We start from the raw sequence: 15,725 nt of genomic DNA, 5'->3' as shown, positions 1-15,725 counted from the left end.
GTGCTGTAGTGACTTTCCACTCACGTTGATTACACACAACGGTTCTGGTCGGAATTTTGGGTCATTCAGTGCCAGTCTTAGCGCATCTACCTCGAGTTTCGAGCGTTGGTAGAATTTGAACGAGTATCTAATCTGTACCAAGTGAGAAATATTTAATGATTACAGTATCTTAGTATACAACTTACATTTAGGGCTGGCAAAGGTATTTTCTGCGATTTAGGAACACTGTCCGTTTTCTTAATCCCATCTTCGTCCTTCAATTGAGGACATAGTGCGTCGAAGTTGTACTTGATCTAAATTTGGCAAGATTATTTAATTTCCATTTTTATGTTAGTAATTTGTATACATTTAATAATTATACCAGCTCATAAACAAAGAATATAATGATTATAAAATTGTAATTAAACATTAAACACTAGTATGAAATGAGACAAATATGAAATGCATGATTAATTTGAATAATTTAAAGAAGCTTGGATTAAATGGAACTTTTATAAAGTTAATAATACATGTAATTCATATCATTGAACTAAAGATACAATATTAGACTCACGTAAAAGCTTTTCGAGTCCTTCTTGCAGTTAGCTTTGGTGATGCATTTATCTTGAACTGCTTCGAATACTCTGGGCATGTAAGCGATAAGAGCTAAAGTCACGCAGGGATGACGATCTGAGCGAAGAGCCATTACTTCTTTTGCTCTGAAATTTATTCATAATTCTCTAGTATTTATATAATCAATATTATCAGCTTTTAAATGTAACTTTCTAAATTATACCATACTACAACTATGTAGGTTTAAATATACAAATGTAAATTATATTCATTTAAGGCAAAATTTATTGAAATCCGTTTAGTTATTTTCATTTTAAAAAATAAGACTTAACAAAAGCTTGTATATTTATAATATTAATGACTTTTATTAAAATATACAGTAAATAAATCTAAAATTAGACGTATATAAAACATAATGAAAGATTAGATGATACCTTTGCTCATGGGTGACCATAGCGAGAGCAGCTTCAGGGAATTTATAATATATGGCGTAATCGATAGCGCTCATGTCCAAATTGTTATAGCTAAGTCTACATCCCATCGAGAGGAGCAGCGCTATGGAGTTTGGTTTGTTCTCCATGGTAGCTAGATGCAAAGGAGTATTCTGAAAGAAATAATTACATAAGTGAAACTTTATTTCTTATTTTCCCTTATTTACAAATATTTGCGGGGATTTTTATTTAATTAATTAAGTTGGTCCAACTTTAAAATTTAAAAAGATCCTATTATAGCTAATGTTTATTTTGTGGATCATTTTCATTATCCTTAAGGAAAATTATGTATTATTTTACTGTATTAACTATTCGATTTTATGGGGACGTTAAATAGCCAAGCCGTTAATAAATCCTTATATAATTTTTATTTGATTTTTTATTTATATTAAAAAAAATTTATTAAAAAAATATTTGATACTACTACAATTTAATCTGTGTCTATTTTACGCCCAGTCGTAAATGACTGTAATTTATATTGACTTTTTTTAAGGCTACTTAGAATGGCAAACAAGTTGAGTGATAGTATATTTTTAATCGAATCAATAACCTCCTTTTTACGGAACATATTTAAAAAGGCACAATTTTAGCTTTATTTTTATGTAAACCAGACTGGTAAACAAGTCGAGGGCCCACCTGATGGAAAGTTGTAACCGTCGCCTATAGATATGAACAGTACCATAGGCATACTGTTTCGCCCATGATACCTCCCATGCGTTGCCATTGCTGAGAACTAAAGTATTATACCTCTGTACCTTATAAATTCATTGTCATATCCCACCCTTCAAACCGAAATACTGCCATGCAATTATAACTACTTCACGGTAGTAAAATGTATGATTACATAAATTATTGGGAAATTCTAACAAAAAGTATCTAAACAAAGCAAGTGTTAATAAAATAAATAAAAAGTATAAGCACTAACCCCGTCTTTGTCCACTTGGTCCAATAGATGGGAATGAACGGAATGTAGCAATTCGATAGTTTGTGTGTATCCGCTCATGGCGGCCAGGTGGAGAGGGTTTCTGCCATTATGGTCTCTATGGAGTAAAGCACCCCTATTGAGGAGCAATTGAACAACCCTCGTGTGACCTTCCCGAGAAGCGATATGGAGAGGGGTAAGACCTTCCCCATCGCTTTCATTGATAATAAATGTTCCCTTGTCAGAGTCTAGGAGCTGGCAGGCTGTATGATATCGCCCGTATCTAAAAATCAACGTGGACATAAATTAATATTTATTTTTCTATAATATTGAAATAATAATTTTTATAGTATTGATAAAACTGAAAGGATTAAATAATTAAAATATATAGTAAATAATTAATTCAGGTTTTTTTAATACAATTTAGAATGGCAAACAAGCTGACGGCCCACCTGATGGAAAGTGGTAACTGTCGCCTATAGACATGAGCAGTACCATGGACATAACAGAGTATACTGTTTCGCCCATGATACCCCCCATGCGTTGCCATTCCTGAGGACTCAGATGTTATTCCTCCGTACCCAGTAAATTCACGCCATATCCCACCCTTCAAACCGAAACACAGCCATGCAAACACAACTGCTTCACGATTGAACCACAAATGGGACAGAGGTACCCAAGCAATAGACTTTTGTACAAAGTCTCCCTCTGGTAAATTATCATGTATAGATTAATTGATATTTGATTTAATATTCGTTCTAAAAGAAAAGATTAGAATAGGAAGAATAGAAATTATAAGAAAAATATCACACTGAGACAACGTAATTATGCCTAATTATTTTTCAAGCGACATTCACCTATAGTTTTTAACGTAAAATAGGAAAAATATGAATATAGATTTATAACTAATTGCATAATATAAACATACATATTTTGTCATATAATAACTGCTACAATTTTGAATTAATTAAACAACAATGTTTTTTTCTACCTGGGATCATATCTGTTTTGAATTAAATTATTTAACTTTTTAAGAAATCACAAGAATCATACCTGGCAGCAAAATGCAAAGGACTCTCGTTATTATTGTTTTTCAGATTAATACAAGCTCCAAGCTTGATCAGGTTTTCCAAGGATCTGATGTGACCTTCCCGGCTAGCGTAGTGCAGCGGCGAGCAACCGGTGCTGTCTTTTTCATTAAGAAGCTGTGCAAGGCTTTTGTCGCAGCGATTCTGTGATATATGAAATGAAAACATGTTATATGTGTTGGAAACAGTTATAAACTTATTATCATATCATATATCAGCCTTTAACTGTCCACTGCTGAACATAAACCTCTCCTTTAGGGGGTTTTTCCAGTTGTTGCCATGCTTAACAGGTGGATTGGCTATCGCAGTTAGACTTTAAAGATGTTTTAAGAGGGACGTTGCTGCCTATCTTTCGACTTCTCTTAATCGCTTTTTACAACACCTACGGGAAAGGAAGCGGTAGCCTATTCTATGCTGGAACTACACGGCTTAATTTTCTCCGTCATCGGATATAAAATATTCATAAATATTAGTAATTTGTATATATGTTATTACTAGTTATAAACTAGTAATAATGTATATATACATCACACACACACTTTCACACAACTTTGTCTGCGTAATTTGATATGCTCTTTAACTGGGATAAAAAATAGCGTACGTCCTATTGTAGCAATTAATTGAGAAGTTATTACGCTAAGAGGTCACAAGGTAACAAAAAGACCTACTTTTAAATTTATAAAATTAGCAAAAATAACAAGAATTATACCCAGTGATATATGAAGTAAAAATTCTATTTATTATATTATGATTTGATTTTTTTTTTATATTATCACAGAAATGGCTTTGCTAAATCGAAGCCACATTTCCTATTATTTAAGTTTAATATGTTTAAACCATACATTATATTAAACGTCATTTTAAAGTATGCCTTCGATGTTTTGCTCTGAAACCCAATAAAGACTAACCAACAAATAATCTAATTAGAATCCTTTGGAAGCTACCATGCAGTTAATTTCTAGACGTACATATAAAAATATTTAGTTAAATTACTTGTGAGCGCAACATTGTATTTAAAATAGTTTGAATTTCTCTTTCAAGATAATCATATGTATATATTTATTTACAATGCTAAATAACACGTTCAATGACCTAGTGTTAGACTAGGTTATAAAGACTGTCTTATAGGTAACTTTTACCAAGTTTTTATAGTCAGTAATAAATATTAAAATGATGAATTTTGATATACAAAAAACCCAAGATGCACAGTTGGGGACTAAAGAACGCTGCTGAATATCCAGTGCATTCAAGCAAATGAAACTAATTTCTAATCATTGAATATTTGTACTCTAACGGACGAAAATAGTGGATGATTATATTTCAGATGTCCTAATGATTATTTTAATTTAGAGCACTATTGGGTGTAACTATTTTTTATTTATACGAACGTGAATCTAGATTATTTTTTTTTAATCTACAGTCATACATACAATTGCCTCTATTATATTAATATTACATACTAATAGTACTAACATACAAAGATAATATAATTGCGAATACAGAAGCATCAAAATTATAATACATCAGTGCTTTAAGATATTAGTTTTCCGGCAGTTAGCAAGATGTGCACTACTTTAAAATTAATTTAGCAAACTCCAGTTCCGTAAGATGTTCGCAACTATGAGACAATTATCATCTGGATCTAAATTATGTATGACAGAGTAACTTTCTCTAGATATACAATGCCAAAAATATCCCCACTTTTGGATTTATGACCGTGAATTGTCACGTATGGTTCCACGATTCATCAGTATGTGCGTTAGTAGAGATATCAAAAATTACGTTCACATCAAATACAAATTTTAAACAATTTAATTTTTGCAATGTAGAGTAGGTATTTTTTTCTTAATAAAAATAATATTTATTCAAATAGATTTGTGTACAAGATCTTTTAAATTGACATTTTTTATGACTATACTGTTAGGTTGGGTACGAATAGTTATATTAATTCCAAAGATCAGATTTTAAAGAATTATCTTAATTATAATTATATTATAATTATAATTATTTTATTTATTTATTTATTTAAGGATTACCAACATAAGATACAGCTAAACATTTTAGTACAATACACTGGTAGATTAAATCTAACTGTTCTTACATTTATAGGCAACCACAGCATGCCTTGTGTTTGACAAACATTAAAATAGAATTACATTAAATTAATTATTATTATAATAATAAAGAATTATATTAATAAGGACTTTTTGTAAGAGAGTTTCAAAAGAAAGGAGGTTTTCATTTCTATTTTTTATATCTGTCTAACAACTTATACTTTTAAAAATTATGCTAAAAACTATTATTTAAATCTACAAAAAGCATGTAACTCCTTGTGATTGCATAACATTGCTGCTTCGTTGTATAATGTAGTGTTGTTGTATTGTTATTGTATTATTGTTGTACATATCTATATGGGTATATCTTGTCAGTTAAGTGTATGTATGTATGTATATGTATGTGTATGTGTGTGTGTGTGTGTATGTATGTATATGTAGGTATGTATATGTGTATGTGTAGGTGTATATATATATATATATATATATATATATATATATATATATATATATATATATATATATATATATATATATATATATATATATATATATATATATATATATATATATGTATATGTATATATATATATGCGTATGTTTGCTGTCGTCGTTCGTAATGTCACGTATGGGCACCACAGAATATCAGCGCTGTAGCAATTAAATTGCTGCAGCACATGCTGAGTGGTGACCATGTTGGCAATAATAAATGTAAAGTTTTTTTTTTAATTCATAATGTATGTAACTTTTTGTTGTTGTCAATAAATGTTTTCTTTCTTTCTTTCTTTCTATCTGTCTTCAATTTTTAAGCGATTTTTCTTTTTTTCTTGTAAATGTTTGTTATTTGATCATTTGAATAAATATGAGATCAATACAGAACGTAAAATTTAACTTGTTCTTTCTTTTTATGTATTATAAGTAATAATAATAAACTCTTTATTGCGCACAGTAGAGATGTATACAAGGAGTATTTATACAGAATGTGCATATACAAAAGGCGGCCTTATCGCTAGAAGCAATCTCTTACAGACAACTTAAGTACCCATTTAATTAGATATACCTAGAGTAAAATTATAATATTCTTGTAACCAAGTGTCAAATAGTTTTATCCTTATAACTGACTAACCTAATTAGGTTACACTAAGTTTCTTGTGCCTAATTATAAACTTTAATAGGTTTAGTAAAGATTTAATCTATCTTAGATTTTCAATATTGAATAATCATTAGACGATGTAATTAATTTTTATATACAAGATGAGAATTGAGCTATTTGAAGTTGTGTTGTTGAATTTATTGCCAGCTATTTTATTAGTAACGTTTAACAAATTACTACCAAAAATTGTCTATTTGCCATGTGGTCCCATAGTGACATAGAATGGGCCATCCCTCCCCCCACTTTATACGTAGGTGTGGTAAGAGGCGAGCGAGCAACTTCCATCTTAAAACCTCACCATAAGCCATACTGCCAAGCGTGGCAACTGCTCGCAAATTGTAAACTGTCAAAAGGAACGCTTCCATTTCTTATGGCAGTCTGTAGAGAAGGCTGTGGTCAGTAATAGACAAATAAATTTCGATCCAGGATTTAAAGGGACTTATCCTCCCATTTTTTTTAAATCCTCTCATGAGCTGTATATGTAAGTCTATATTTAACTTTTTTCGTTATGTATTTGTGAATATTCCAAGAGTCATGAATAAAACATTAAATAAATATAATGGAATTATATAAGAATTTTGCTCCGGAAAAACAATGATATCGAGCATGCAGAATCAATATGGTAGCGACCAAAACGGCAATAAATTGTATCAATCGCAAATAAAATTATTAAGATTGAATCGGAATTCTTGAAGACAACGCGTAATAGTATATTCGTAATCGAATAAATAACCTCCTTTTTACGGAACTTATTTAAAAAGGTACAATTTTAGCTTTTTTTTTTATGCAAGCCAGAATGGTAAACAAGTTGAGGGCCCTCCCGGTTGAAAATGGTAACCGTCGCCTATATACATGAGCAGTAACATGGATATAACAGAGTATAAAGTTACGTCCTTGATACCCCCCATGCACGGATTGCTATTGCTGAGAACTTAGGTGTTATGCCACTGTTCCCTGTAAATTTACCGCCACGTCTTACCCATGCATTGCTTGAACCAAGTGAGATTTGTTAATAAACTGAGAAATAAATTGAAATAACACAATCGTAGAAATTATAGACACTAATATTAACACAGTTAGTATTATTTTTACTTACTAATATTAAAAATATAAAAGTTTGTTTGTTTTTGTCTGTTAGTCAACTCTTAGCGTATTAACTGCTGAACCAATGGGCATGAAATTTGCTATATACGATGGAGAAGGTTACTATAACCCGAACTATAATGCCGATGAAATTGTGGGCAAACATTAGTAATAGCAGATATAATAAACTATTGCCTAATAAAAATAAATATAAAATTGGCATAATGATCATTTACTAATCAGGTAATTCTAAAACTTTTAACATTAGTGAAATCAAACAATTATAATGCACAAGCAATTATAAGATATTACTAAATATATGTAAATATATATAAGAGAAATAACAAGTTGCTTATTAAATTATGGAATTATGCAGAAGTATAAATGAATGCGAGTACGAGTATGTTCGTGAATAATTATGTGAAAGATGTATAGTACGTATATGTTATTATTTTCCAGACCACAGTTTTTCAGTTGCCTTGTAACATAATGATAAAAGATATAAAAGATATATATTATAAGTAAAGATTTACTTACTTTACAATTAGCCGCGAATTCCTCCAGTCGCCCACCATTCATTACGACCAAATGAAGAACGTTTCTCGAATTGATGTCCTTAAGTTGTATATCAGCTCCCAGTTTAATCTGTTGAATTATAAATAAAATTAGAAAGAAAAATAGAAATAAAGTAATAAAATTTGTACTAAGTCTTATCAGGGATACTGGATAGTAATGATAAATAAATAAAATCCATAAAGAAATTGTTATTCTTTGAGAGCATACGAGTATTGCCTAAGGATTAAGATTTTCCTTAAGTTCTGATTTGTCTTAAGTTGTGAAATCTACATTTCTTTAAATGAGTAATTCAGTTAAAGCCTTCTATTTTGAGTTAAATCCGTATTATATTGATACAACCGTACGATCGATAAAAAAAAATTCTTTAAGACAAATAAAAATACGTTATAGTGCTTTAAGAACGACGTCATGTTTACTTATAATTTATAATTATTTATAATAATATCATTGAGCCGTAATACAAATGTTAATTTTAATATTGCATAATAGAATGCAAAAGATATATATGTAAACAATTTTACAATAACTTTTTTTTTTACTTATTATACATTTTCTGTATCATATATAAAAAAGCAATGTCTGAAGTTTTCAATTTCCGAAAAAATAAATGGATTTCCTTAATAACTCCTTGAATGTTGCTGAATGTTCGATGTTATTTTATTTTTGAAAATACATATTTAAGTATGTATAGAATGTTCTATTGTGTACATTCTTCCCATGTGAAATTGAATGCAATTTTTTTTGTTACACATTTCAAAATAGAATCCTATTTTTCTCAAAAGATACGCTAATAAGGGTCAAATTCAAGTAATACAATGGGTCTCATACAAAGGACCCTTTATATAGTATATGATATATTATGTGAAAAAATATGAATATGAATCTTATTTAAATATAAATCTGAAATATTATTCCTGTTTCTTATTTGTCGTTGTACCTAATTGAGAAGACAAACTATTTAGAGAACTTCAAAAATAACACTTTTTAATTGCCAATAATACAAAATTTTATTAATTATTTGTTCGACCTGTTTGTTTACTTGCTTATTACCAACAACTTTTAATAGGGTTACAATATACAAGAGTTAAAGGGAGGAGTATTAGTAAAGTTCTTATTTTAATTAATGTGTACTCTCTTGGGAGTATAATATTACTATTGTAAATAACACTTTAGCAACGGTAATTGTCGTTTATAAAAGTGTACAACACACAACACGACGGAGACCACAGAATATATTGTAATTCCCGTAGTATCACTTATGTAGTGGTTTTGATTCACTGCCATATTAAAATAATACTGCTTTGTGATACAGAAACACCCATGCAGACATTTTTTTTGTCAGTCCTTTTGCTATCAATATACCCTATCAGGCCGATCTTCTCGGGTTCCCCCCTAGAAACCACCGTGCTTAATTCCAAGTGATCGCAATGGTTTAATTGAACTGCTTTTTTATCCTCACTTATCATCCCTCACTGGTACTTCATCAGCATATACCGTTAGTACAAATGGTATTACAATTTCATTATCACCCATGAAAAAAAAACTTTTGTACATAGCCTCTCACTGGTGAAACATCAATACCTGTCGGGATTAAAAGACATTTATAAATAATTTACTAACTCACCAGTATATGAACAGTTCTCCAGCCCGCTCTGGATGCCGCAAGGAGTAATGGCGACCTTCTCTCCTTATCCAAGGGATTTATATCGGAACCTTCGGATATTAGGTAGTTTACAATATCCGGATGGTCAAACATGGCAGCACAGTGTATCGGCGTCATCTTCTGTACATCGCAAGATGTCAAGCAAGCCAATTTCTCTTTGGGTTGCATTGTAAACATTAATTTTACAATCTCTAGTGCACCCTGGAAAGAAATGAGAGTTCAAAATTACTAAATCTCGTGTTCAGCAAAAGAGCACGAATATTAAATAAAACAATAAGAATATATTTGTGTCATGTCAATAATCCAATATATAATAAATTACATTAATATTGAATATCAAATATCAATATAAATTCTGAAAAATATGTCAATCTATAAATAGCTTTTGTCCACAACTTCGTAAGTGTCGATTCTGGAAGTCGGTAATCATTTTTAGATGATGTATCAAAATAAAACATACATGATATTTTAAGTTTAACCTACAGGAATGAAACTATGAAAACCGTATCTAATTTGGTGTAGTAGTTTTTGCGTATTAGGAACTTAGGAATAGGTTATTAGGAACCTTCAAATATTTTTTTCATCAATTATATAATAACTAATGTAACTAATATATTTATATATTAGTTACAATTTTATCAGAAAACTTTTTGTTCTTATTAGCTATATACTAGTAATCATAGACTATACATAGAAAACATATAACAGACTTACGTTATATATTTTCTATATAAAGTTTCTTGTAAACATTATTTTTTGAAAAAACCGTATCTAATTTGGTGTAGTAGTTTTTGCGTATTACTGGAACAAACATATAGACACACAAAAATCCTAAAAAATATTATTTTGTCTTTCATTACTGTTATTAAGAACCTTCAAATATTTTTTTCATCACTTATATAATAACTAATGTAACTAATATATTTATATATTAGTTACAATTTTATCAGTAAAACTTTTTGTTCTTATTAGCATATAGCTAATCATAGACTATACATAGAAAACATATAACAGACTTACGTTATATATTTTCTATATAAAGTTTCTTGTAAACATTATTTTTTGAAAAAAGGATTCAATAAAAAAATTTAAACGAGGTATGGTTGATGATAATATTTAATATTTTTTCCTTTCAAAATAATATCTAAAGTTTAACAATTTTGTAACATTATTTTTTTACAAACAAAACTCAATTAAAAGTTAAACTCGCAATTAAAAATAAGAACAGACTTCAAGGTGACTTTGTAACCTTTTTATATTTTTCTATAACGAATATAAAATTAATGATATTTTTCTTTTCCTTTAAATAAATTATTCAAAGTAATGATGAGCAGTAGACTGTTTAAAGATTTACAGACATTACGATCGTTTAAAACATAACAAAGTTACAACAGACACTTGTTAATCTAGGCGGTTTAAATAAAATTTTGTATAAGGGAAAAATATGACGTTAGTAACTAATATTAATATTATCAACCTTGGTAACGAAATAACAAGTTGATATCAACGAGAAGTTACGAAAATCAATTATAAAGTTTTTTTTTTTATACAGTCTTTATATCATGTACATATTTTAATATTCTTTATAGCTATAAATAATGTAACGTAAAAGTTTATATATGCCTTTTATATTATAATATTTATGCCTAAACTAATGACAGCAATACATTAAAAGAAATCTAAAAAAAATAATAATGAAATAAGACTCTTTAAAAATATTAAAAAAAAAAGCTGCAGCTATTTTAAAATTATGTCATTTATTTTATCGTTACCTACTGTTCAAACCTTTTCATTTGATACCTATAATTAATTAGATAGAAATAATATACACCATCCGCCATTTTGTGGTGACGGCCATTTTGAACATATTATAATGTCGAGTACATATTTGTATTGTGGCGTGAATTTACTGGGTACAGAGGAATAACACCTGAGTCCTCAGGAATGGCAACGCATGGGGGGTATCATGGGCGAAACAGTATACTCTATTATGTCCATGGTACTGCTTATGTCTATAGGCGACGGTTACCACTTTCCATCAGGTGGACTGTAAGCTTGTTTGCCATTCTAAGTTGTATAAAAATAAAATAAAAATAAAAAAAATGTCTCCAGAACTACAATGTATGTAAAATTCAAGTAAAATCGATTAGGACGAATTGTTTCTATTTCAGCTTGAAAGATTAGATCTAAACAAACAGAATAACAAGCAAACTAAACAATAAACAAACATTGTAAATCAAACAAAATTTTATAAATAATGATTATATTACCTGAGCGCAAGCCAAATGAACGGGTGTCGATAAATCATGTTGCTGGGTGGATATCTTTGCGCCTGATCTAAGGCAAAGCTCAACTGCCTTGATGTCTCCACCATGAACTGCTGAATGGAGCGGCACATTTCCTTCGTTATCGTAGAGAGAGATCATTTGCTCTCTGGTACACCCCCTTGCCTCTCCCCACTGCAGGAACACCTCCATGGTCCTGGATGATGCGTTCTTAGCCGCCTCGTGTATTGGATAGTATCCGTTGTTACAGGGCCGTTTCCATACAGCACCCAAATCCGTAATCTATTTGTATAGAATCTAGATTAATTTACAATTACTACCTAAAATATAACTTCACAGGTTACTGGTATGTCTAGGTCGGTAAAGTAAAGCACATACTATAAAAAATGTATTTTTTTTTTAACAAATTTTTCGCAATTTTCGATACATCGAATGACTAAAGCACAATAATGGTAAAATTGTAAAGATTTTGATATTATAGAAATATTATTTATTTATATCTTACCATTATACTCGTACCTTATTTAAGCAATTATGCTTACATAAATATAAATTATTTTGAACAAAGGTATACAACAAGCGAAGTTAACACTGGAAGAGTTCTCTTCCAGCAAACCCAGAGTGGAAAGGAGAATTAATTGATATTATTAAAAAATCCAAATATCGTGTGATCGAAAATATTCGAAGCATGCGGAATTTGAACTCGCACCATCTATGCCGGGCTGCTACAAGTTAAAATGCCTACTATTTTTCATAATTTTTTTTTTGCGTTCAATTTACTTTGTTTTTTCGATTATTTGTGGAATTGATAATTAGCATCATTTCACCAACCAGCGATAAAATGTTAAAAATATTAAAAAATAATAAAATAGGATAAAAAATTGCTTTTCATATTTTTTAATTATTTCCTCGAATTGGTTTACATTTAAGTCTCTGTTTATTGCGATGGCTGGCAAATAAAGTAAACAAGGATTTGTAAACAAAGGTTATAGGTATTCTATTTTATGAAGAAATAAAGTTAAAAGGAAATTTTATAACCTATGAAACAGGCCCCTTTATTGCGATATGCTCATCTGTCGTTAACTGCTCATTGCTGAATGCCTACGTTCAGCAAAGGACAGTTAACAGGTCCCGCATAAAGGCGGATTTTGCCAATAATTGTCACGCTTGGCAGACGGGTTGGCAACTGCGGTTAGCGTTTGGTGATGTTTTAAGATGGGCATTGCTCTCTATCTCTCGACTAATAAGTTCCCTCTAACGCCTCTTACGACACCCACGGGTAAGGAAGGAGTGGCCTATTCTATAACGGGAGCATACAGCAACGAAAACTATGCCTATGGTATTTCTTTATGTTGCAATTTCGTTTTAAGTATACCATTGATGAATTTATAGATAAAATATAAAAAAGAATAAAGACAGTTACCAGAATACGGGCGCACAAGTCGTGATCGTGGATCGCGGCAAAGTGCAGAGCTGTCCTGCCGTGTTCCCCGCCGAGATCAACGTCGAACTGGGACTTGTATTTCGCGAATACTTGTAACACTGATATCTGAAGAAAAAAAATATTTATTGGACAAACAGAATGGTAACTCTGACTACGTTATTGGTAAAGGCTGATGGGATACTAGAGGGTGATAGGTGTGGATGTGGATGAATGAAGTCATGTCAGTTGACTCACTAACCCATTCTGAATTCCTCATGAATGAATTCCATTAAGAGCTCCCAAGAATTAAATATAATTTCCAAAGAATATTTCTAGTAATACGAAACCAACCTCCTTAGTTCCCCTACTTATATACATTGTACTACATAAGTTAATATTCTTAAACACAGCGACAGCTCATCCGTCCCACTCGTGAATGGATGCTTCTTGTCTGTTCAAGAAGACTGCTGATATATGAAATTTATGATATTAATTTTGTCTATTCACTTTTTTTTTATAAACTTAGAATTTGTTTGAAAAAAGCAACAGCGGAGTTTTTGCTTGTTCTTAAATTGAATTCTGAATTAGGTGGTAGATTCACAAAAAAAGCTTATATTTAAGTTTATTTAATGAACTACGTGCAGTACTGGTAGGTTTTGCGTAAATGCGTCCCAGGTTCGATTGTCGGTTGATTTAAAAAAATATTTTTTAATTACCTACCGACACTCCCCTACAATTAACTGCATAGCTGAATGTACGCTGAATACGTGAATTTACTGGGCACAGAGGAATAATACCTGAGTCCTCAAGAATGGCAACGTATGGGGGGTATCATGGGCGAAACAGTATACTCTGTTATGTCCATGGTACTGCTCATGTCTATAGGCTATGGTTACCACTATCCATTAGGTGGGCCGTCAGCTTGTTTGCCATTCTAAGTTGTATAAAAAAAAAAGCTATAATATACTTTTTATTTATTATAAAGCAAAGTCACCTATTTCGTAGTTTGCGTACTTAACCATTGATTGCCGATATTTATGTAGAGGTTATAACACCTACGATTTCCTGCTGAGCAAATGTTACTAAGACTCATTAGTAATACTGTTATTAATTGCTTATTATTATTACTAAGAAGGAAAACGTCTCTGTCGTCGTAGACGTGTAAAAACAAAATCAATCAATTTATCAGAATTATAGCATATTAATTTAATTACTAATAGTAGGTAGGTTTCGTTTACTGTGTCTGTAATGAAATTTAATAATAATATTTTTTTATTTAGTTGTGTTTCTTAATAATAATTAAAGATAAATGCTATGTAATAATGTTACCACAATACTGCTACCACAATACGTACTAAAATTATTATCTAAAATTAATTGTATACCTTGTAATAAAAACATATACTAGCAAGAAGCATTGCGATTGTGTGGGTCATAATTCTTTCACAACCGTACACGGTTGTGAAATAACAAATAAGAAAATAAAAATTCACTTCTTAATCTAGAAATCTTACTTCAAATTTTTCAATTACAGTTTAATCAACAAAGAATGCAAATCTCGATTCTAACACCACCTAGTATTTTTTCTCCAATTTTATTTAGTGAGTAACATTTTCTTGAATAAATTAAGTATAATTTACACAATCGTATTGTTTCTTGCCAGTATGTACTTTTTACAAATTTATACAATACAAGAGAATGAAGACAAAAGTAATTATAAATTATTATTATTATATCGATAAAAAATAAATATAACCATTATAGAAATTTTCAAGCCAATATAGAAATTTCGCTTCAAATTATCTTTAATATCAAAATAATCAACAAAAACTACAAGTCTTGATTATAGACATTAGCATTCATAATAACATCTAAAGCAACACTCTCTGCATAAATCTCAGCAATGAAGTTGCCCCTGATCCAAATCAGATTGGTTCTTCCATCGATTCAAACACCTGCTCAAACCTTTATTGTGCCCTCTCCATATGATTTAACTTCCGGCCAAAATTTCAAAGGTTCTTAACATTCAGAGATTCTCCAAACTCGAGTACGTCTTGTATCTGGCTTCATATTGATACGAGATTCGCCAGCAAAGCAAAAACAATGCCAGTCTTCTTTCTCCCAATTCCTGAATTCGCGACCCCATATTAAACGGGCCCTACGATTGCAAGATCCTATAAGTGGAAATCTTAGCGGCCTTCGAGAATGTAGACTTACTTTACGTACACGATTTCGGATGGTTTGTTTGCTTATCAGTAAGCCTGAAGAATTGTGAAGCCTCTTAACCAACATCATGGCGGGCATCGTACGATTCTGTCGAGCAGTATTTTGTATGTATCGGTCCTGTTTGCGAGTGGTGATATAAGATCGTCCACGTAACCACGCGAAAACACTACTTGAGATACGATAGCGTATTCAGACGTGGATTATGACGT

At 30.7% G+C, this 15,725-nt stretch overlaps 1 protein-coding gene across 1 annotated transcript in view; it reads right to left on the bottom strand.

The window, feature by feature from the left end:
- The window catches only part of LOC113517950 (transient receptor potential cation channel subfamily A member 1), a 50,063-nt gene that overhangs the window by 5,856 nt on the left and 28,482 nt on the right, over nucleotides 1–15,725 (bottom strand). The window contains exons 5-13 of the mRNA XM_052895448.1: nucleotides 13,291–13,416; nucleotides 11,853–12,149; nucleotides 9,544–9,783; nucleotides 7,881–7,988; nucleotides 3,019–3,197; nucleotides 1,969–2,248; nucleotides 987–1,156; nucleotides 554–698; nucleotides 186–293 (exon numbers count right to left, since the gene is read on the bottom strand). Of these exons, the coding sequence (XP_052751408.1) occupies nucleotides 186–293; nucleotides 554–698; nucleotides 987–1,156; nucleotides 1,969–2,248; nucleotides 3,019–3,197; nucleotides 7,881–7,988; nucleotides 9,544–9,783; nucleotides 11,853–12,149; nucleotides 13,291–13,416 (1,653 nt within the window). The remainder of the gene's footprint in view (nucleotides 1–185; nucleotides 294–553; nucleotides 699–986; nucleotides 1,157–1,968; nucleotides 2,249–3,018; nucleotides 3,198–7,880; nucleotides 7,989–9,543; nucleotides 9,784–11,852; nucleotides 12,150–13,290; nucleotides 13,417–15,725) is intronic.

Source organism: Galleria mellonella, unplaced genomic scaffold, assembly GCF_026898425.1.
Source record: "Galleria mellonella isolate WM207_F2 unplaced genomic scaffold, CSIRO_AGI_GalMel_v1 utg28, whole genome shotgun sequence".
NCBI lineage: Eukaryota > Metazoa > Arthropoda > Insecta > Lepidoptera > Pyralidae > Galleria > Galleria mellonella.
The sequence above is the reverse complement of the archived record's forward strand: the minus strand, read 5'-3'. Positions and strand labels throughout refer to the sequence as shown.